The 24,195-nt window shown below is 41.8% G+C and overlaps 1 protein-coding gene across 2 annotated transcripts in view; it reads right to left on the bottom strand.

The window, feature by feature from the left end:
• The window catches only part of DNAH12 (dynein axonemal heavy chain 12), a 235,540-nt gene that overhangs the window by 202,863 nt on the left and 8,482 nt on the right, over positions 1-24,195 (bottom strand). For both annotated transcript variants that reach the window (XM_025188576.2, XM_014577420.3), the window contains exons 2-9: positions 22,826-22,992; positions 20,963-21,053; positions 18,174-18,200; positions 15,376-15,565; positions 12,997-13,072; positions 11,883-12,041; positions 10,961-11,156; positions 9,880-10,068 (exon numbers count right to left, since the gene is read on the bottom strand). In XM_025188576.2, the coding sequence (XP_025044361.2) occupies positions 9,880-10,068; positions 10,961-11,156; positions 11,883-12,041; positions 12,997-13,072; positions 15,376-15,565; positions 18,174-18,200; positions 20,963-21,053; positions 22,826-22,992 (1,095 nt within the window). The remainder of the gene's footprint in view (positions 1-9,879; positions 10,069-10,960; positions 11,157-11,882; positions 12,042-12,996; positions 13,073-15,375; positions 15,566-18,173; positions 18,201-20,962; positions 21,054-22,825; positions 22,993-24,195) is intronic.

The raw sequence follows: 24,195 nt of genomic DNA, 5'->3' as shown, positions 1-24,195 counted from the left end.
CTGATATCTGCTCTGCATAGGAAGGATCTGATGGTGGGCAAACTGCAGGCTCCATGAGGAGATAGTTCAGTCTAGTTGCCTTTTCTTTAAGCAGAACTTGAGGTCCCTACAAAAGAAGAAATTACTCACCTTTGTGCAGCAATGATAGTTCTTCAAGATGGGTCCCTGTGGGTGCTCCACTCATGGTGTCAGGCTCATCCCAGCACCGCAGCTCGGAAGCTTTGCATAGCTGTATTCAGCTAGGTCACGCAGGCGCGGTGTGCAGCACATGCCATTCATGCCCTTTGATCTTCACACACACACGGCTCTCCACTCAGTTCCTCTCACCGTTCGGTATCTGTAAGGATACAAAAAGAAACAACTCCGGAACGGGGAGGAACAGCAAGATGTGGAGCACCCACGGGGACCCATCTCGAAGAACCATTGTTACTGCACAAAGGTGAGTAACTTCTTCTTCTTTGAGTGGTCCCCATGGGTGCTCCACTCGTGGTGACTTTGTAGCAGTACTCATGTTGTGTTCCTGGAGTTCAGGTCTGTCAATGATCGAATTACAGAAACCTGGTGGGATGGGACGCATGATTGGAATGTTGGTATGGAAGGGTACGGCTTGCTCAGGAAGGACAGACAGGGAAAAAAGGGAGGAGGGGTTGCCTTGTATATTAAAAATGTACACACTTGGACTGAAGTGGAGATGAATGTAGGAGATAGCTGTGTAGAGAGTCTCTGGGTTAAGCTAAAAGGGATAAAAAACGAGGGTGATATCATGCTAGGAGTCTACTACAGGCCACCTAGCCAGGTGGAAGAGGTGGATGAGGCCTTTTTTAAACAATTAACAAAACTATCCAAAGCCCAAGATTTGGTGGTGATGGGGGACTTCAACTATCCAGACATATGTTGGGACACTAACACAGCGGGGCACAGGCTATCCAATAAGTTTCTGGACTGCATTGGAGACAACTTTCTGTTTCAGAAGGTTGAAAAAGCTACCAGAGGAGAAGCTGTTCTGGATTTGGTTTTAACAAATAGGGAGGAACTAGTTGAGAACTTGAAAGTGGAAGACAGTATAGGGGACAGTGATCACGAAATAATAGAATTCATGATCTTAAGGAAAGGTAGAAGGGAGACCAGCACAATTGAGGTAATGGATTTCAGGAAGGCAGATTTTGATAAGCTCAGAGAACTTGTAGGTAAGGTCCCATGGGAAGTAAGACTGAAGGGAAAAACAACTGAGGAGAGTTGGAAGTATTTCAAAGGGACGTTGTTAAGGGCCCAAAAGCAAACAATTCCGCTGTGTAGGAAAGATAGAAAATATGGCAAAAGACCAGCTTGGCTTAACAAGGAGGTCTTGCACGATCTCAAAATAAAAAAGGAGTCATATAAAAAATGGAAACTAGGACAACTAACAAAGGATGAATATAGGCAAGCAACACGGGAATGCAGGGGCAAGATTAGAAAGGCAAAGGCACAAAATGAGATCAAACTAGCTACAGGCATAAAGGGAAACAAGAAGACTTTTTATAAATACATTAAAAGCAAGAGGAAGACCAAGGACAGGGTAGGCCCACTGCTTAGTGAGGAGGGAGAAGCAGTGACAGGAAACTTGGAAATGGCGGAGATGCTCAATGACTTCTTTGTTTCGGTCTTCACCGAGAAGTCTGGAGGTGTGCCTAACGTAGTGAATACAAGCAGAGAGAGGGTAAGTTTAGAAGATAGGATACACAAAGAACAAGTTAAAAGTCACTTAGGAAAGTTAGATGTCAGCAAGTCACCAGGTCCTGATGAAATGCATCCCAAGATACTCAAGGAGCTGATAGAGGAGGTATCTGAGCCTTTAGCTATGATCTTTGAAAAATCATGGCAGACAGGGGAGATTCCAGAAGACTGGAAAAGGGCAAATATTGTGCCCATCTATAAAAAGGGGAATAAGAACAACCCAGGAAACTATAGACCGGTCAGTTTAACGTCTGTCCCAGGGAAGATAATGGAGCAGGTAATTAAGGAAATCCTATGCAAACACTTGGAAGGTAATAAAGTGATAGGGAATAGCCAGCATGGGTTTGTGAAGAACAAGTCATGCCAAACTAATCTGATAGCTTTCTTTGATAAGATAACGAGCCTTGTGGATAAGGGAGAAGCGGTGGATGTCATATACCTAGACTTTAGTAAGGCATTTGATACGGTCTCGCATGATATTCTTATTGATAAACTAGGCAAATATAACTTAGATAGGGCCACGATAAGGTGGGTGCATAATTGGCTGGATAACCGTAGTCAGAGAGTTGTTGTTAACGGTGCTAAATCCTGCTGGAAAGGGATAACAAGTGGAGTTCCTCAAGGGTCTGTTTTGGGACCCGTACTGTTCAATATCTTCATCAATGATGTAGATATTGGGATAGAGAGTACGCTTATTAAGTTTGCAGATGATACTAAACTGGGTGGGGTTGCGACTTCTTTGGAGGATAGGGACATAATTCAAAATGACCTTAGCAAGTTAGAGAAATGGTCAGAGGTAAACAGGATGAGGTTTAATAAAGAGAAATGCAAAGTGCTCCACTTAGGAAGGAACAATCAGTTCCATACATACAAGATGGGAAGCGACTGTCTAGGAAGGAGCATGGCGGAAAGGGATCTAGGGGTCATAGTGGACCACAAGTTGAATACGAGTCAACAGTGTGATGCTGTTGCAAAAAAAGCAAATATGATTCTAGGTTGTATCAACAGGTGTGTTGTAAGCAAAACTCGTGAAGTCATTCTGCCGCTCTACTCTGCACTAGTTAGGCCTCAGCTGGAGTACTGTGTCCAGTTCTGGGCGCCACATTTCAAGAAAGATGTGGAGAAATTGGAAAGGGTACAGAGAAGAGCGACAAGAATGATTAAAGGTCTAGAGAACATGACCTATGAAGCCAGGCTTCATGAACTGGGCTTGTTTAGTTTGGAAAAAAGAAGATTAAGGGGGGACATGATAGCGGTTTTCAAATATCTAAAAGGGTGTCACAAGGAGGAAGGAGAAAATTTGTTCCTCTTGGTTTCTGAGGACAGGACAAGGAGTAATGGGCTTAAAGTGCAGCAGGGGAGGTTTAGATTGGACATTAGGAAAAAATTCCTAACTGTCAGGGTGGTCAAATATTGGAATAAATTGCCAAGGGAGGTGGTGGAATCTCCCTCTCTGGAGATATTTAAGAACAGGTTAGATAGACATCTGTCAGGGATGGTGTAGGTGGAGCTTGGTCCTGCCTTGAGGGCGGGGGGCTGGACTCGATGACCTCTTGAGGTCCCTTCCAGTCCTATTATTCTATGATTCTATGATTCTATGAAAGTACTGCTGAGGTCACCGAGGAATCAGGTATCCTCCACCACACTATTGCGTAGTGGTTCATAAAGGTCAAGTCTGAGGACCATGTGGCTGCCCTGCAGATTTCCGGCAGTGAGACTCCTCTGACAAATGCCATGGATGTTGCTACTGCCCTGGTGGGGTGTGCCCTAGGTAGTGTCTGGAAGGACTTTTGCGGATCAAGTGACACGTGGTGATGCAAGAGACTAAGATCCTGGAAAGACGCTGAGAGGACCATGGGTTGCCCTTGGAGCAGTCTTCTATAGATACTATTAGGTGGTTGGTTTTGCACCAGGTCCGCGTTCTGTCTCTATAAAATGCTATAGCTCAACGTACATCAAGGGTATGGAGTAGCGAGTGTCAAGTAGAGGCATGTGGCTTTGGATAAAAGACAGGTAAGATGATGGGTTAATTAACATAAAATTGTGAAGCGACTTTAGGGATAAAGGCTGGATGAGTACGCTACGTGACCAAGTCCTTGTTGAAAACCGTGAAGGGTGGCGTTGCCATTAATGCTGCCAATTCGCTAACCCTAAGGGCAGATGTAATTGCCAATAAGAATACCACTTTCATGTTGAGCATAGATAATGACGTGGTGGCTAGTGGTTCAAAGGGTGGTTACATCAACGTGTCAAGGACCAAGTCCAAGCTCCAATCGGGGGGCATGGGTCTTCGCGGGGGCTTTATTCCCTTAAGCAATCTCTGCTATTCCCTTAAGCAATCTCTTGGTTTTGGGATGAGCAAAGATGGACTGACCATTGATGGTGGCATGGAAGGCAGTGATTGCTGATAGGTGTACCCTTAGGGTAGAGATTGAGAGATCTGCTTGGTGGAGGGAGAGGATATGAATGAGGATTTTATGCATCGGTGTCGAGTATGGTTCGATCTCACTGTTCTTACACCAAGCCACGAATCTCTTCCATTTTGCCAGGTAAGTCCTTCTTGTAGTTTGTCTTTTACTGTTCAACAGTACTGTCTTCACTGCCTCTGAACAACGTTGCTCTTCTAGTCTGAACCAGCTAGGAGTCACCCTGTTAGATGGAGGGTCTCTGGTCTGGGATGTAGCAGAAACCCTGGTTCTGAGAGAGAAGATCTGGAAGGAGTGGTAAGGGACGTGGTGCTAAAAGGGTCATCCTGTGAAGAAGAGGGTACCACGGTTGTCTTGCCCAGGCTGGTGCTAGGAGTATGACTTGGCCTGAGTCTTCTCTGATTTTCTGTATTCCTCTCGGAATAAATACCGTCGATGGGAATGCATAGAGCAGAGGTGCTTCCCAATGGATTAACAGTGCATCTTCAAGGAGCCTTTGCTTATGCCTCCTCTGGAGTAGTAAATGTGATACTTCCTGTTGCTGTAGGTAACGAAGAGGTCTATTTGTGGCAATCCCCAAACTCGGAAGATGTTCTCCAGGACATCAGGGTGGATTTCCCACTCGTAGTTGTGAGGGAAATATCTGCTGAGAGCATCAGCTGTGACGTGGTTTCGTACGCACTAGTTCCATAAGCGGACTGCCTGTGTACAGAGTAGTCAGGATTGTGCTCCTCCTTGTCGACTGATATAATACTTAGTTGCTATATTGTCCATAAGAACTCAGACGGTCGTGCCAGTAATGTGCGTACGGAAATGTTTGCAAGTGAGGAATACCGCTTTTCGTTCCAGGAAGTTGATATGGGAAAGGGCTTCCACTGTGGACCACCTGCCTTGTACAGACATGCCATTGATGTGTAGGCTGGAGGATGGCAGCCTATACTCAACCTCAGGAAGTTGAACAAGTACCTCCCCAGCCCAAAAGGGAGGTGTCTGTAGTCAGCGGAGCTGATGGCTGTTGGCCATCTGTTTGTATAGGTTTGAATAGGACCCCTGCTAGTAGGTTTTTGGGGTTCAACCACCAGCTCAGGGATTTGCGAACTAAAGTGTTTGGGTTTATCACCTTGTGCATAGAGTGTTTCATTGGCGTATACACCAATGCCAGCCAGTGCTGCAGACAGCGAAAGTGAAGTCTCCCATGTTGAACTATGAAGGTGGTGACCGCCATATGCCCCATGAGGAGGAGACAGATAAGTATGGTGACTGTAGGGGCATAGATGACTACCATGGCCAGCTCATGTATAATCCGAAAACTCTCTTGAGGTAAGTATGCACTGGCCGTGGTGGAATCTAAACGTGCACCTATGAAATTTATACTCTGAGTAGGATATGGAGACGATTTCTGCTTGTTGATTATGAGCCCAAGCGATAGAAATGTTTGCCTGGTTACTGTAACCATGTGTAGTACCTCTTGTCTAAACTTGCCTTTTATAAGGCAGTCATCTAGATACAGGAATACGATTACATCTCTGTGCCATAAGTGAACTGCTACAACTGCCAGGGTTTTTGAAAACACCTTGGGAGCCGATGCAAGTCCAAACAATAGCATGCAGTATTGGAAATGATCATCTCCAATGGTGAAACAGAGAAAACGTCTGTGAACTGGATGTATCGCTATGTGAAAATACACGTCTTGCAAGTCGAGGGCTGCAAACCAATCGTCCTTCTCTAGTGATGGTATTATCGTGGAAAGGGTCACCATCTTGAATCTTTGACAGTGGAGGTACTTGTTCAACTTCCTGAGGTTGAGGATAGGCTCCCATCCTCCAGTTTTTTTCTCTGAGAAAATACCATGAATAGAACCCCCGTCCTCTGAACTGAGGCGGAACAGCCTCTATAGCTCCTATGGAGAGTAGATGCTGGGCCTCTTCCTTCAACAGGGTCTCATGAGATAGGTCCCTGAAGAGGGATGGGGTTGGTGGATTAGTGGGTGGTATGGTGATGAAGGGAATGGTGAGCTCAGATACCACGAGTTGTAATACCCAGCGGTCCAATGTAATCGCCACCCATTGATGTTGAAAAGATTGAAGTCGGTGGTGAAAAAGATGAGTGACCTGTTCCGTCTTCACTGTAAGGACTTGTTGCATGCCCTTGACCAAACCATCAAACTTGCTGCTTGGAGTTTTGTTGATTGAGTGTATGGGATGGTTGGGGTCGCCTACGTTGCGGGTGCTGTCTTGTACACAATTGGTCTACAGTCGCTGCTGGTGGTGTTGTCTCTGAGAGGGGAAATCGTACCTCCTCTGTTATGGATAGTATCTTTTGCGTCGAAGGAGGGGGTATATCCCCAGGGTGCGGAGTGTAGACTAGGAATCTTTTCCGGAGCAGAGGATCTCATCCGTCTTCTCTGCGGAAAACTTGTTTTTGTCAAATGGGAGGTCTTCCACTTTTGTGTGAAGCTCCTTTGGGACTGCTGCAGAAGTAACCCAAGAAGAACGCCTCATCACTATTGCAGTTGCAGTGGTGCAGGCTGCTGTGTCCGCCACATACAGTGAGATCTGCAAACTCGCTCGTGCCGCCACAAAACTCTCTTGCACAAGAGACTTTAAGAGGTCCGGGAAGCTTGCTTTCTGGCAGGTATTGAAGAAGTTACGCTATCTTTTCATAATTGTCAAAGTTGTAATTTTGGCAAAGGCAGCATAATTAGAAATGCATAGGAGCAGGGTTGCCAAAGAGTATACTTTCCCGCCGAATATGTCTAGCTTTTTGACATCTGGTATTGTCTTATCCTGCGGTGTTTTGGCCCACTGTTGTGCTGTGACTACCACCAGTGAGTTCAGCTGTGGGTGGTTAAAGAGGAACTCAAGATTCTTGGACAGAACAAAATATTTCTTGTCCGCTCTCCTGCAGGTCGGTGGCACTGAAGCTGGTGTCTGCCAGATGATGTCTGCCTCCTCCATAATGGCTTCATCTATTGGGATGGCAACTTTTTCACTCTGCCTTAGGTGCAAATTTTTCAACAATCAATGCTGTTTCATTTGAAATTCTGTTAGTCCCAGGAAATCCAGCTGAGCCGCTTGCTTGAAGAGGTCCTGGAACTGTTTAAAATCGTCCGGTGAAGACGTGTCCACTGGGAAAAACGCCTCGTCTGGTGAAGAGGATAAGCAATCAGGAATTGGATTTTCAGACTGCTGGTCTTCCGCTTCTGACAATTGTCCGTCCTCTAAGTCCGATCGCTGTGTTGTGGCACCCGAGCTGTGTGTTGGAGATGTCAACTGATGACTATGGTGTTGCTATGGTGGCGTGTGACCTGCTGTTGATGGGTTGGCGCATGAAGGTTGTTGGTGCGCACGGTGGTGGACGTGTGAACGTGACTAGTACAGAGAATCATGGTGATGATCGTAATATTGATCCAATGGGTGAGGCGATGAACACCTGGATGATCTACAACTGGTATGTCGCCTCTCATAGGTGGCACGCGGAGAATAGCGATAGCATGGTGACCGTCTGTATGGTAGAGAGTAGGATCGGTGCCTGTAGTAGTCGCTGTAGCACAGGTGCCCATATGGGGAGTAATGCCTGTGGCAGAACTGCTGTCTTGGGCTGTGGTGCCAGTAGGCATGGTTCAGAGGCAATTGATACATTGGAGGAAGAGAAGGAGAAGGACCCGGTGAAAGTCTTGGAGAAGGGGAGTGGGAAGTGCCCTGTCTCTGCGTTTTAACAGAAGCTTTTGCCGGTGAGTCTGAGTGCCTCAGTGCTGGCTCTGGCTCCAGCTCCTGCTCCAGTGCTGGTGTTTGAGCAAGTTGTGGCACCACTGTTTGCGCCGGTGCTGGGGCTGTTTGTGTTGCGGGACTACTGCGTGGCGCCGACAATGGTGCTTGTTGTGTTACCAGTTCCGGGAGAGTTCCCTGCAGTGCCATTGCTGTCCGTGCGGATGGCCGTTGCTCCGGCACCGCTTGCAGGGTTGAGCAGAGAGGTGTTGGCATCTTTGTAGCGCAGGCACTGCTTGTTGGCACCGAGGCTGCTTGTTGGCACCAAAGAGGCTCTTTCGGATGCTGCAGCCTTCTTCGCTTTTGTCCCAAACCCAAGTACTGAGGGTCGTGGGACAGAGCCAGAGGACCTTGGCTTATCTCCCGCAGTCCTCTGAGGTGGGAGTAATCTGGCAGAGGAGATTTTCTTCCTTTTATCTGCCAGCGGTTCAAGGAAATAGACCCTTCTCTTCTGGGTCCCCCCAAGTTGTCCAGCAGTCATCCTATCGGGGTCCAGCAGCAACATTGAGGCACATTTCTCTGTCACAGCGGGTGTGGGCTGTCACTTTTGAGCAATGCCGCATTTTTGGAGAATATGGTTTTCCCCTAAACAGCGTATACATGTTGAATGTCCATCCGAGGCTGGCATGGGCTCACTGCATAGGGCACACTTTTTGAAGCCTGGGGATCCAGGCATGACTGGGTTAAACTTTTCCTCCTGTGAAAAGCCTTGTCTGTTAGACTCCCCATCAGTGACAACAGGGAAGCAGAGAAGCCAGACTTTAATGAAGTGTTAAGTTGTTTTTTTGTTTGTTTGGGGGGTTTTTTGTAGATAAAAAAAAGAACAGTCTACAAAAAGGATAACTATTTACAAGTAATTAACTACAGATCCCCTGAGGGGACTGAGAAACTACTGAAGGGATGAAGAGAGAACTGAAGGGATGAAGAGAGAATCCGTGGCCAGTCTGAGAAGAACTGAGTGGAGAGCCGGGTGCGCACAAAGATCAAAGGGCATGAACGGCGTGCTGCACACCATGCATGCGCAACCCGGCTGAATACAGCTATGCAAAGCCTCCAAGCTGCGGCGCTGGGACAAGCCCGACATCATGAGTGGAGCACCCACAGGGACTACTCAAAGAAGAAGTAACAGTTGTCACTCCCCCAGACACTGAAGGCATCTGGGATACACGTCACTCACTGGCACAGACTTGTTACTTGAGTGACAGGTTCTGAAGCCATGAAAACAAGGCATGAATCCAGTACTGGTACCAAAACAGAAAATGATGATTCCGTGATACTAAATATTAACCTAAACTTATTTTTTCACCTAAACTATGTACAAAATCTCCAAACTAAACTAACCTCATACTAACACAATGGGTACTATACTCACTAAAGAGGGTAGGACTTTCAAAAGCAAGGATAGCAGCTCCAACAATCATCCACAGTGGTATGAAGGAATTGAGAGGAGAGGTTCAGGGGTGGCTTTATATCTGCACGCAGTGGTGTGAGGCGATGGCATTCATGCCACCCTAACATTCTGCTGACAAGAAAATCTTCAATGACTGTGCAAGAAGTGCACACAAGCCTACAGTAGAATGGATGTGCAATCACTAAAAGAAGAACTGTTAGGCTTTAAAGATGCAAACTCTTTGTCAAGCTGCTCAATGTTCTCACTGGTGTGTAGTCTGAGAGTCCCTCTTCAGACTGTTTAGAGTACATATTGCCATTGGCAGGAAATACTAACCATTAGATGGCAGATAGTTAAGTTACTCCTGCTCCTGGTCCAAGGCACAGCAAAACACACCTTGGAATACAGCATCCTGACTGCCATAAGGAACCATGCTCTATACTGCAGACACCTTGCAGCAGAGCAGATGCTTCTAAATATTTTTCTGGCCAGGGAAGGATATGATCCTAACTTATTAACTTCTTCATATATTTTGTAATATTACACATACAGTCTTTGGAAGTACATAAAGATTAAACTGCACCTGAAGAGTCTGTCCTATCCGGGTCACTATAAACAGAATGGCTTCTTCCAGATCTTGAAAGCTTGGATAGAATTCCATTTTCTCATCGTCAAAAGTCAATTCCATCTTAAACAATGGCAGCCATCTCCTGTCTTCAGGATCAAAGAGCTTCACATAAGCTTCAACAGTTCTTCTCAGTAGCTCTTTCAACTAGACAATACCACACATTTACTTTATTACATGACACCATGGAAAATGATATCCCTTCCATTGTTTAAATAAATTAGAATTTCCATTTTATTTTGGTACCTTGAGCCTTGCCTTGAACCCAATAAAATTAATAGGAGTACTTCCACTGACTACAATAGCTATTAAATCAGACCCCTAAAAGCAATACTACTGCTTTAAAATGTTTTTACCTGCTATTGTTACTATAATATAATTAATATTGCTAATACACCCAGCATCATTATAAATGACAGACAGAATATAATTATTTTTCATTTTGTTTGCTAACTTTGTGCATTTGGAAGCACTCTATAGATTGTCCATTTCAACTTTTTCTCTATAATTTTTTCAGGGTTTCATCCTGAACACACTTACTCATGAGCAACTTTAATCCCACTGAACATTATTAATATATCTAGGTATTTGCAGGACTAGGTTCTGAGTCAATTTCCCTTCTTCACGTGTATGTGTTTGTTTTAAAACAGCAGCATGAGAGAGAATTTTTTTTAAGAAATATGGGCAATATAGTTGCCCATGAAACCATGAAAACTGACTGGCTGGGGAATTCAGCAATTTTATATCTTTTTTAACTGATTAGGTTTCAAGTGATGGAGTCTCTTTCAAGAGTTTTACATCCAAAATTTTCATTCGCTTTGGGGAAAATAGGTACATTTAATAATTCCTAGGTCTTTTACAAAAGAAACATTTTAAAAATCTGAGAATACATATTCCTAATCTAACTGGATTCCAGGAAATAGATAGTTAAATATAAGATCTTTAATTAAAAATAACATGATATATTCAACTGGCTTATTTAAAAATCACCAAATTATATATAAAAAGTTAACTGTCGAAGGTACAAAAAGATATTCACCTGGTTAGACATAAGTGTAGCCACACAGTTATAGAAAGAATCAACTTTATCTGACTTTACTCCCTCTAATGCCTCCTTTCTGGTGAAGAGATTTATAACTCTTGGATACCATGTGTTCAGTAATTTCTCTTCTGTTTTCGTACAGTTTAAAGAAACGTCATTCTTCAGTGATTCACAATCAATTGGTCCTTTCAAACTGTTTATCAGACAAAGAAAAATTAAGGATTGATTTGAAAATTAACTTCTATGAGATAACATAAAAACTGTACAGCAATAGGATCTTAGTGCTATACTGTATCTATCAAATATGTGGTTTATTCCTCCTTAAAAAAAAAAAAAGAGAACTCTAAATGACCTCCTTACAGTCAGATTTTAAAGCCCCCAAAAACCTAAAGAACTTATCCTGAGAACAGGATCAGCAACACACGTAAGGAGGGTAAAACTGTATCTATCAAATACAAAGACCGGCAACATTTTCCTAAAGCTAACAAACTTGCTAGTAGAGAAGGTATCAATTTATTCAGGTTAAAAAAAACCCAGGGAATTAATCCTATTACAGGTATGTCATTTCCTAGTCCACAGAAATCAATGACAGTTTTGTCATTGAGCTCTACTGTTCCTGCACTGGCCCTAAGAGATTTAGTAGGAGAACATACTCCCAATATACTGACATTATTCGTAATATACAAGTAGGTGAACTTTTTGTGCATAGTATAGACTAGGAAAATTATGTTAAATGTTTACAGTGTGATGTTTCCTATTTATGGGACCGTGAAGAATACAAATAACACATAATCATTTCATTATTCATATATCAAATACAAATAAATTGCAGTTTCATAAATGTCAATCTTTATTGACTACAAAAACACTGCTCATATAGCCCACATTTATAATATTAATTCAACAAAAGATATTTTACCTGAAATTTGATAAGTCCACTAGAAGTAATTTGGAAAATGTTGTGTAACCAATATCCAGTAAATTTTTCAGAGTAGGATGAAGGATGTGCAAATTTGTGAGGATCTGACTTCTTGCGTGTATAAAACTGCTATGCCAAGGCCTGGAAAAATCCAGACCTCTGAAAAAATAAAAGTAACAAGTGGAAAGAGCAAACAATACAATATATTTAAAATAGTCAATAAAATATTTTCTAGATATAAAAGTGTGTGTGTTTTTTTTAATATGAACTTAAGCATGCAGCCGTATTATGCACATATCTCCAACATAATGTAATGGAAGTTATGTAAATAGATTACCCACTCCTCCATGAGATAATATATTCAATTTCAAATCAACTGCTCTTACCACAGGTTCAACATCTGTTATTTCCTCAAAAGGGTCAGACTGGGTATTTGGGTGATAGATGCAAGTGCTGGTAAGTCAGCAAATGGCTCGCGTGCTTCTAAATATGCCAACAAAATATGACAAGGCATTCTGCTGCCCTAAGTGCCATCTTTCAGTTCAAATTCAAAACCAAGTTCCAGACTATAAATGGTCATTAAAGTTCCCATTGCACTTTTCAAAAGAGTACTATTATGAACCTTGACATCCGAGCCAAATTCCAACTTAAAAAGAGTAATATTCTACCTAAATCTCTCTGCAGTTTCAACTGGGTATGATATTCTTCACTTCCTGTCCTAGGGCTTGATCCTTCCTGAAGTCAGTGGAAGCTTTCCCATCAACTTCAATGGTTACAGAATGAGGCAGCTAAAGTGTAGAGTAGTGTTATTCTCTACCATTAAAAGCCACATTTCATTCTAGAGGTGGCTACATTTCAGTTATGGGCAACATGATCTTTACAATTTGTATAGTCAAGGCCAGATTCTGAATTCCTTATTCATGTTGAATAGCATCTTACTTCATTAGTCCCACTGGCTTCAAATGGAACTACTCTTGAAGAAGAGAGCTGCAAAAATGTTATATAAGAACAAGAAACAGGACTGTGTAGCACTCTTTGTTTCAGCTGCACCAGACTAACACAGCTACATTTCTACCATATAAGAACAAGAGCCTTCTTAACTTGATTAACTCACAAAGGAGATACTGGTAATGGTCCTTCCTTTTCATCTTCAAGACCTTTTACATCAGGTTTCACAAGAACATTTCGCACTAGAAAGCAAATATAAATATGTAACAATTAGAAGGAAATTAAATAATCTTTAGTTTGCACAAAAGGAAACTGACTTATTTTTTCTGTATTTCTCTAGAGAAGACCAGCACTCTGATATAATGGAGATTTAACTATCATTCAGATCTTCAGGTTTCCCCACACTGATGAGGACAAAAGTTTGTATTGTCAAGTGTGTTTTGTGGAAAACTGATATTAAATAAGAAATCTCCGTTCCCATCAGACTGTCCCTTAATCTTCATAAGGTTTTCAATAAACTAGTGCTTAACATGTAAAATAACTAGCACATTTAAAAAAAACTTCCACTGGGACATTATGAACATGCTGGTAACATTTTAAATTAAAACAATAACTCAACCTATTCTTTTTTAATATGAGCTGAAGAATAATTGGGTACAAACTTTTGCAGTTTTCAGAAACTTTTAGTGTGGAAAACATATTGAAGCTTTAGGCTACAAAAACCAAGTTTTAAAATTCCATTTTAATATCTTTTGAAAAAAGTTTTTAAAAAGTCTATAAAAAACATTTACAACAAAAATATTCAGTTCCAATTTTAAACACCTCATTTTATAACTTTCAAAATAAAAGAAAGAATGGCATTTGTCATCTGGTTCATCTTTACCCTACCATGATGATATTTATAGTATTTGCTTAAATAACTGAGAAAAGTAGAAGAAAATTAATCTAAACATAATTATTGTATTATTGTAGTGACCAGAAGCCCCAATAAAAATCAGGCCCCCATTAAAGAAGGCGCTTTATACACCCACAACAAAATGGCAGTTCCTTACAATCTATATTATGAGAAACAACAGGCTGAAAAATAAGCAGATGGGAAAGCAGCACAAATTAACAGTGAGACCATTTTGATTACACAAGCTATCTAGTTATCAATTATTTTGTAGGCAACATGGCAGAGGTTAAGTTTTCTGGAGAGATCTGAAGGGTACAAATTTTTACCAGGAGCTTGTCCATGCATACGGACTAACATGGGAAAAAAGATGAGGGCGCTTGTGTGAAAAATGGACTAATGAAAAATAAAGACTAATATCCATGGAAGAGAAAAGGCTAGAAAGGAGGGTTCTCAAACATAAATATGATGGGTAAGGTGGAGATGAACAATTAAGGTGGAGTTTTCAGTAGGAAAATTGGTATATTCTTGAGTAAAATAACTCAAATTATTTAACCCAAGATAACACCCAAACATAGACAAGACAGTTAATGGACTTCACGAGTAAGCTGCATGAGCTAAATACTAGGGCTGTGTCTAGACTGCAGGGTTTTTTCGAAAAAAGTAGCCTTTTTTCGAAAAAACTTCACCTGTGTCTAGACTACAGAAATTAAATCGAAAGAAGGTGGCTTTTCTTTCGATGGCAGTACTCCTCATTTCACGAGGAAGAACGCCTTTTTTCGAAAGTGCTCTTTCGAAAAAAGGCGTTCTTGAATACAAACAGGGATTTTTCGAAAGAGAGCATCCAGACTGCCTGGGTGCTCTCTTTCGAAAAAGCGGCTTGCTTTTTCGAAAGTACTGCTTGCAGTCTAGACGCTCTTTTTTGAAAGAGGTTTTTTCGAAAGTGTCTTTCAAAAAAGCCTCTTTCGAAAGAGGCTTGCAGTCTAGACCTAGCCCAAGGGTATGTCTAGACTACATGGCTCCGTCGATGGAGCCATGTAAACTAGTTTACCCAGCAGAGGCAAAGAAGGGGGGATTTAAATAATCCCCGCTTCATTAAAATAAACATGGCCGCCGCGCTGTGCTGACGATCAGCTGATACGGCACAGTGTGGCAGTCTAGACATAGATCTGTCAGGTGGGGAAGCCTTTGCCGACTGATCCTGTAAGCCTCGTTTCACAAGGCATAGGGGTTCGGTCAGCAAAGTCTTCCCCAGCCAACAGATCTGCATCTAGACAGTTGCATTGTGCCGAATCAGCTGATCGTTGGCACAGCGCGGTGGCCATGTTTATTTTAATGAAGCAGGGATTATTTAAATCCCCATTTCTTTGCCTATGCTGGGTAAACCAGTTTACATGGCTCCATTGGCGGAGCCATGTAGTCTAGACATACTCTAGATGCCACTATAATTTTTAACTCAGCCTGCTAACTGAGGTGAAAACTACCAACTGCTTAGTCTTCAATTATATTACTTTAGGTTAGATAACAAGTAGTATTAGTAAGGGCATACTCTTTTTCCAGTGATGATTTTCAGATGCACCATTTTGAATACATTATAATAGGTATACATTCATACAATAATAATGCTAACATAATGTAGCGTGTAGCTCTTACCCACACATCTCTTCATGCTCATTTCATAATCCTTTGTTATCTCATCTAAAAGTTCTTCAACCAGTAACTCTCTCTCCTTGCCTTTCATGAGGGACTGAGGTACCAGAGTAAGCATGGAGGTCAGCCACTGCTGCTGAATAGGAACTATTGGATTACTTGCCACACACTTCTTCATAAACAAATAGTTGGTCTGAAAGGACCATAATATCATCATTATTAATCCTCCAAACCAGATTTATATTAGTAGAGTCAAGGTATCCAAGGGATTATCATCCCCTCAAAGTAATTACTAGTACACTGAAGGCTGCTCACATTTAAATCCCGGGTTTTATTTGCAACTTCGAATGCCTACATTAGCCTCCCTAATTCGAACTAAGGGGCTGGTGTAAAAATACCCTTTCTTGCCCAAGTTTATGCCAATGATTATGGAGCATATCTTTGTGACTTTGATAAAAAAATAGATATCCTCTTCTAATATTAAAGCAGCTTGATTAATCACAACCCTTTCTTGGCAATTTATTCCAGTGCTTAACCACCCTGATGGTAAGGAAGCTTTTACTATTGTCCAACTTAAATCTCTCTAGCTGCAATTTAAGCTCATTGCTTCTTGGCTTATCATCAGAGGTTAAAGAGAATACATTTTTTTCCTTCCTCCTTGTAACAATCTTTTAGGTACTTGAAAGCAGTTATGTCCCCTCTCCGTCTTCTCTTTTCCAAACTAAACAAACCCAGTTCTTTCAGCCTTTCCTCATAGATTATGTTTTCTAGTCCTTTAATAATTTGTTTTGCTCTACTGTGGACCATCTCCAATTTATCCATATCTTTCCTGAAATGCGGTTCCCAGAACTGGACACTGTACTCCAAATGAGGCCTAATCAGCATAGAACAGAGTAAATTACTTCTTGGGTGCATCTAGACTGACAAGATTTTGCGCAAAACTACCGCTTTTGCGCAAAAACTTGCCAGCTGTCTACACCGGCCGCTTGAATTTGCACAAGAGCACTGACTTTGTAATGTACAAAATCAGTGCTTCTTGCACAAATACTTTCATGCTCCTGCTCGGGAAAAAGCCCTCTTGCACTAGAATACTTGCGCAAGAGGGCCAGTGTAGTCAGGGAAGAACTGTTTTGCGCAAAAAAGCCCCGATGGCTAAAATGGCGATCGGGGCTTTCTTGCGCAAAATCGCGTCTTTAGACTGGCCATGGATGCTTTTGTGCAAAAGCATCTGTGCCAATCTAGATGCGCTTTTGCGGAAATACTTTTAACGGAAAAACTTTTCCGTTAAAAGTATTTCCGCAAAATCATGCCAGTCTAGACGCAGCCCTTGTGTTTTGCTTACAACACTCCTGCTAATACACTCCAGAATTATATTTGCTTTTTTTGCATGTGTCACACTGTTGACTCCTATTTAGTTTGTGGTCTACTATGACCCCTAGATCCCTTTCTTTAGTATTTCCTCCTAGGCTGTCGTTTCCTATTTTGTAAGTGGAGGACTTTGCATTTGTTCTTACTGAATTTCACCCTATTCCTCAGACCATTTCTCCAATTCATCCAGATCTTTCTGAATTATAATCCTATCCCCCAAAGTAATGGTTCCTGACCTTTTCTATGCCGTGGACTGGCAAACCCATTCACAAACTTTGGGCAGACTGGTAACATTTTATTTGCATATTCATTATCTACAATTTTTACAGCCTGCTAAAAAATTTACTAGCAGGGGGAATGCGTGTAGCCTATAGCATTACCTGATAAGCTTTTGCTTATTGGTTAATCAACTACACCATTATGTCCTTGGGCTTTTGGTTGATCATGGGTACAATGTAGGAGGGAGGGATAGCTCAGTGATTTGAGCATTAGTCTGCTAAACCCAGAGTTGTGAGCTCAATCCTTGAGGAGGCCATTTAGGGATCGGGGGCCAATCTGTCAGGGATGGTACTTGGTCCTGCTGTGAGGGCAAGGGACTGGACTTGATGACCTCTCACGGTCCCTTTCAGCTCTATGAGATGGTATATCTCCATATATTATATTATCCCTACTTTAGGCATTGTCTTTGATACAGGATCTAGGGTATCAACTGACCTGAAGTAAGAGACTGATGGCCACATTGCTTGAGGGCGCGGGGCAAGACTTCCCCCACACTAATCAGCAGGAAATGGAACAATGAAGCCAGGAGCTAGGGAAGCAGAGCAGGCTAGGATCTCATTGCTCCGTTTCCCCTTGCCGCTGCTGGCGAGTGCCGGGGGGCCAAACCCCCTGCTGCCTCTCCACTACACCATGACTCCATAGGTTCCCTAGGCTGCATTGTTTGGGGAAAGAGGCTTGAGGGAAGAGGCAGGGTAGGAAAGAGGTAGGGAGGGGCAGACCAGAGGTGGGGAGGGGGTGAAACAAGGATGGGGAAGAGCTGGGTTGTCCCATCTTGGAGATAGGAATGGCATAGAAAGGAGACATGGGGGAGGACCGGTGTTGCCCACCCTGCAGTTGCCTCCTCAGCAGTTGTCCCTGATAGTGATGCAGGAATTCACATTTGTTACTGGGTTGGTGAAATCTAATTATAGAAGATACTACCAATTTGGAATGTCTATCCTGTTTTTGACAGCCTGCCCTGAGGTAGGCACTCATGGTCGTGAGCCACTCTAGACAGCATGACAGCCACATCTTCCCAAGTGCAACTGTTAGAAATTGGTCTAATTAAACATACTATTAATTCCTCTCACACATACTAATTCTGTGTTATTTCAGGACAGGAATCATGCAGTATCTCTCTTCAGAAAAGTAGAATACTAAACAATTTAACTCACTCTTTGTTTTTTTTGCTCACTGTTCATCTGTAAAAAAAATAAAAATAAAAAAGTCATATAAAGTAAGTATAAACAATGAGAAGCCAAATTAGAAAACTAATATATTAGTATAAATCTTGATTCACAAGCTGAACAAATATTATAGCTACTGAAAAGCTCTTCCATGCAAACATGTGCACATCTATCTATTGACTACAACAGAACTACTCACACTCACATTGATTGCTTCTGCAAATGTGCACAGGCTGACATTGTGAACAAACAATATCATGTGACACATAACCTCAGCCGTGCAGAACATGATATCATCCACAGCTTCATAAACAACTCTAACATTATAATTGAATAGGTCAGATTACAAATATAAGGCTACCAGACAATTCATCACCACCACATTCTACAGGCTTCTTTCCTCTGATCCCACTTAAGAATATCAAAAGAAACTACACTATCCGCTAAAGAAACTCCTTACTACAGCTCAGGACCAAATCTACACAACACATCCCCAGTGCCTCAACCAGGCGCTATCTGCTACCCAAGATCCATAAACCTTGAAATCCTGTATGTCCCATCATCTCAGGCATCGGCACGCTTACAGCAGGATTACCTGACTACATTGACTCTCCTTAGACCTTATGCTGCCATCACTCCTACCTATCTTCAAGACCCCACTGACCTCTTGAAGAAACTACAGAGCATCAGTAATTTTCCTGAAAACACCATCTTGGCCACTGTGGATGTAGAAGTTCTTTACACCAAAATTCCACATGGGGATTGACTACAAGTTGTCAGGAACACTATCCTCGATGATGCCACAGCACAATACAAGGTAACTTTTACTCCACAGGCTCTTACCCCACCTCCCAAGCTCAGCCACACTGACTGAAAAACTAATTCACTCTTCTTCCCTTACCCCCACTCTCTTTGCTGGCTATTCTTTGCTTTACCAACAGGAAAGCAAAGGTGTATCTGGCAGATTCAATAGTAGGTCTGAGAGCTTCTGCAGCCCTTTTTTTAATTTCATTGAGACAAGCAGGCTGCAGGAGTGGTGAGTGATGAAGGAAGCTCAGAAGATAACTACTTCAGATTTCATCACGATTTGCCCTCATCCTCACAGATTGCTATGTTAAAAAGGCTGGGACAAACCTGTTGCCATCTCTGTCCACATATCTATCACAGGACCTGTCATGGTCATGAGGGATGGCCAGTAGCCTGGGGACTAAGGGGTTTACTGTACCTAGCCAGGTAGCAGTCAGACAATAGAAATGCAGATAGGGATTTCAAACAGACAAAGGAATTTTTGGGTTTTCCCTTCTTTGTCTCTGGGCCAGTTGACTCTCCAGATACTGAGGGGGATAGACAACATGTCCCTCTCCAAGAAAAGACTCTTTACCATCTGTAAGGAGGGCAAAGTCTAGATAAATCCATTAGGTTTTGTTGTTTTATGGTTTGGGAATGGGAATCTGATATCTGTGCATTTAGAAATGGGTTTTCCGCTCCTTTGTAACTAAGTTTTGGCCCATGGGAGTCCCTCATGAGTATATTAATTGGTGACTTTTCCATCTAGTCGTCATGCTTGAAACAGGAGTATTGTTTTGATAATAAAAGTTCTTTCTTTTTTATTAACCTGGTATTGGTTCAGTTCTGTGTCCTGAAACATCTGTCTATGGGATCTGCATGCCTCTGACTACAGGATAGCAGCCACAGACTGCAGTATGTATTTTTTCTTTTCTTTTTCAAGCTCTTTAGGGAAAAGAGCTTGCGGTGCCCCTGGGGTTGGTTTCAAGTGTCCACCCCTCTTTGTGGGTTTAAAAGCACTTGATGGTGGCAGTGGATTTTCATCCCCAAAATCTAGGTTTTTTAGGATTGGGGGGGAGGGGAGTTTTATACCAAAGCCTGGAGAGATAAGGTTTTGGGATACTTTTGCGGGCCCCCTCTTCTGCATTTATCATGCCAGAGTGGGGAATCAGCCTTGACAGGACCTAACTACATAAACCACAACATCAGGCTCACACAACTGCACATGTGATATAATGCCATCTAATGTGATACATGCCATCAAGTGCCAGCAATGCCCCTCTGCTATGTATATTGGCTAAATGGGGCAGTCTCTACAACTAAGAATGAATGGGCACAAATCAGAAATGGTAACACACACAAACCTGTAGGAGAACATTTTAATCTGCCTGGTAACTCAACCATGGATTTAAAAGTAGCCGTTCTTCTACAAAGGAATTTCACCAGCCAATTACAGAGAGAAAATGTGGACTTGGTATTCATCTACAAATTTAATGCTGTTACCCTGAGCTTGAACAAAGACAATTAACTGAATATCACATTATAAAATCAATCTCCTCTGCCTTTAATAACTGCTTTTTTACATAAAAATCTAAAAATCAGACACTTCCAGCCCACTTAATTAGCTCATTAGCATGGGTCCTACAATTGACAGATACTTTTTTGCTATTATATTAATCTTGGTTTCTGTTATTTCCATTCCAGTTCATCTGATGAACAAGGTTTTACACACAAAAGCTCATGATACAGTACTATATATTTTTGTTAGACTCTAACGTGCCACAGAACTACCCATTGTTTTTGAAGTTACAGACTAATACACCTAACCTTCTGAGACATTTTCACACGAATAAAGTTATTTATGACTTAGTGCAGGATTGGCCTCTACTTTGTTAATATTTGCAGATAAGAGACTAAATACATCATCAACAAGAATCAAAGACAATGTGATCAAAAGTAAACATTACAGCTGAAAGGGATTAAAAACTCACAGTAGAAGGTAGTTCTGGCTCAGGAGGCGTGGGACCTCTCCGATACTTTTCTTCCATGGTTGCTTTATAATTTTTTAAAGCCCGGTCAATTCTGAATTATAGTTGGAAAAAGTGTTAAAACTTTTAAATAAAATTTTAAGCATAATATTATAGAGTTATTATAAAGTGCTACAAATTCCTTTTTCATGTTTACCAACTATTTCAACTCTATACAGTAAGATTTTCCAATTTGCTCTCTCTTTATATAATGACACACCCATATCTCAGCCATAATCAAATGGAAATATTGTGTGTATTTATATACATTCTATGTATGTACCTGTGTTCTAGGGTTATCCATGCAATTGCATACCTTTACCACATCTGATCCCAGCATGACTACAATCCCACAAAGACTTACACATGTGCTTAACTTTAAACATTCTAGTAGTATCACTGACATGAATGGGACTCACATACTAAGTTAAGCATGTGCTAAAGCATAATCCTTGAATTTATATCAACAGGGCAATCACACACACAAAAAAGTTCCAGAACAAGAAATATAGTAATTTACAAGATAGTTGCAATTAATATTTTTTTTAAAAACCCTTAGCAATAGATGTCTGTGTTAATTTAGTTACTAGTCACACCTATAAAAAATACATAAAGTTACCCTAATGTTTTTAAATGCTTATTAATACACAGGGCTTGTATAGCACTGTATTTGCATAATATTAATATATGTCACTCTATGAATCACCATAACAGGGTGCTCCTCTGGGACAATGCAAATCACTAAGGCCTAATCGAAGCATGCAAGAGCTGGGGACACATTTTTATCTACTGAGGGCACCCAGTAATAGAGCAATCTTCTAGAGGAATTCAGGCTAATCCAGAGTCTGACCATCTTCAGTTAAAATTGCAAAGGAACCTTCCTTTTTGAGAAAACCTTACCATCATAAGGGACACTCATTTCCAACACTGTCCCTCTACACTGTCCCCCTAAAATTACCCCAAACAGAGTTTTGGCCATGTAAAGGGAGAGGTATCAGAGAGACTCCATGAAGAAGACCATTAGAGATCTTGCTATTGATTTTATATGTAAGGCACTTTGCTACCATAGTAATGGGTGGCAGTATAAAACTCTAAGAAAGAGATTGTTAAAACCTCTCAACTTGATGGAACTAGAAAACTTATCTGGTGCTGCTCAGGTCCTTCAGGACAGGGAGCTGGTGGCGTGGGGGGGGGTGCAGGAATCAGGGCAGGGTCTTGAAGATGTGGGGGAAGGCAGTACGAGAGGTTGGGGGGTGCGAGAATGAGGGTTGAGGTGAGGAGGGGCTCAGGGTAGAGGGTCCAATCCAGCACAGGCCTTTTCTCTCTTCCCAGTCCTATCCCCTCCTCCCCCAGCCTCCAAGGACCTTTTCTCTCCCCCAGCTACCAAGGGTCTTTTTCTCTCCCCATCTCCGATGTCGCAGCCATAGGCCAGAATGGGGGAAGTGTTTGGGGCAGGGGTGCTATTTACCCAATGTGCTGGCAGTCAAGATGGCAGAGCAGCAGCTCTGCTGGCCACTCCCTTGGTGGTATGGTTGCCCCCAGTGGATACTCAACAGGATGGCTCTCCCTTGTAGGCTTGCTGCCCCCAGCGGTCACTCTCAGAATTGGTCCCTCTAAATAGCCCCTCCTTTTCCATGTTAAGGAAACAGCCCCTTTCCTGGCACAAGCAAATCCTGACCTTGTTTTAAGTTACAAGAAAAAGAAGCTGCATACCAAAATTGGTGGTCCTAGCTATTACCGCTTAGGAGGAGCTCTTGAACAAATGGACTCAAATACAGACTGAGACATAAATCTCTAAAACGTATACATAGATTATATAAAACTCACACTATCTGATTAAGTGTCTTTTGCTGTTCCTTTAATCTTCGGTATTTCAATAATTTATTGTGTGATGATGAGATTCCAGCTGTTGATGACATAGGTAAAGCTATAGGTGGCAAGCAATTGTTCCAAGTCTCTTTATCAGCAGGTGGTGTCAATCTATTTGACGACATCTAAATGCATCAGAAAACATGATATCAAAATATATTTTATAGTTTATTAAATTTTCTTACAATATTAATCTGTACTTGCATAAAAATTAGAATGTATTAGTAACAAAAATGTTCACAATCTTAAGCAACACAGGCTTCTACAATAGAAAAACCTTCTACAGTATGTACTTAAACTCAAAATTACAAATGGATATCTAGGACTCTATTCTGTTCTTGGTTCATACAAAAGGAAATAACTGGAAATGATAAACGTGATTCTAAATGCTACAAAGACAACTTGACTTATATTGCTCTTTTAGTCTTAGTAGATCTGAACGTGAAAATCTTGGATTTTGGCAGTTTCCATATCAGGGCTTCTGATAAATATATGATATGCCTCATCTCTTGCTTTTTCTGGTGTCCCCACTTTTCATTCTGTCCTTCAAGTTTTCAAACTGTCTGCTACCGCTCTGGATTTTTTTGACTTGGCATCAACATTTTCCCCTGTCTTCTGAATAGGCACGGTGTTGCTGGTAAACCAGATTAAATCAGAGCAACAGCCCAATTCACTTGTGGTAGAAATGTAGCCGTGTTAGTCTGGTGCAGCTGAAACAAAAAACAGGACTGTGTAGCACTTTAAAGACTAACAAGATGGTTTAATAGGTGATGAGCTTTCATGGGCTAGACCCACTTCCTCAGATCAAATAGTGGAAGAAAATTGGCACAACCATATATACCAAAGGATACAATTAAAAAAATGAACACATATGAAAAGGACAAATCAAATTTCAGAACAGAAGGGGGATGGAGGGACGGGAAGGGCGGGGGAGGTAAATGTCTGTGAGCTAATGATATTAGAGATGATAATTGGGGAAGCTATCTTTGTAATGGGTAAGATAATTAGCGTCTTTATTGAAATTTGAGTGTAAAGTGTCGAATTTAAGTATGAATGACAGTTCAGAGGATTCTCTTTGAAGTGAAGACTTAAAAGGTCTTTGAAGCAGGATACAGGTAATCAAGTCGTTGAGACAATGTCCTTTCTGGTTGAAATGGCAAGAAACTGTTTTTGTGATCCTGTCTGATATCTGTTTTGTGGGCATTGATCCTTTGGCGAAGTGTCTGAGACGTATGTCCAATGTACATAGCGGACGGACACTTTCGGCACATGATTGCATAAATTATATTTCTGGATGCGCAGGAATATGTGTTCTTGATCTCATAACT

Source organism: Pelodiscus sinensis, chromosome 11 (assembly GCF_049634645.1).
Source record: "Pelodiscus sinensis isolate JC-2024 chromosome 11, ASM4963464v1, whole genome shotgun sequence".
Lineage (NCBI taxonomy): Eukaryota > Metazoa > Chordata > Testudines > Trionychidae > Pelodiscus > Pelodiscus sinensis.
This window is presented reverse-complemented; position numbering and strand designations above follow the sequence as displayed.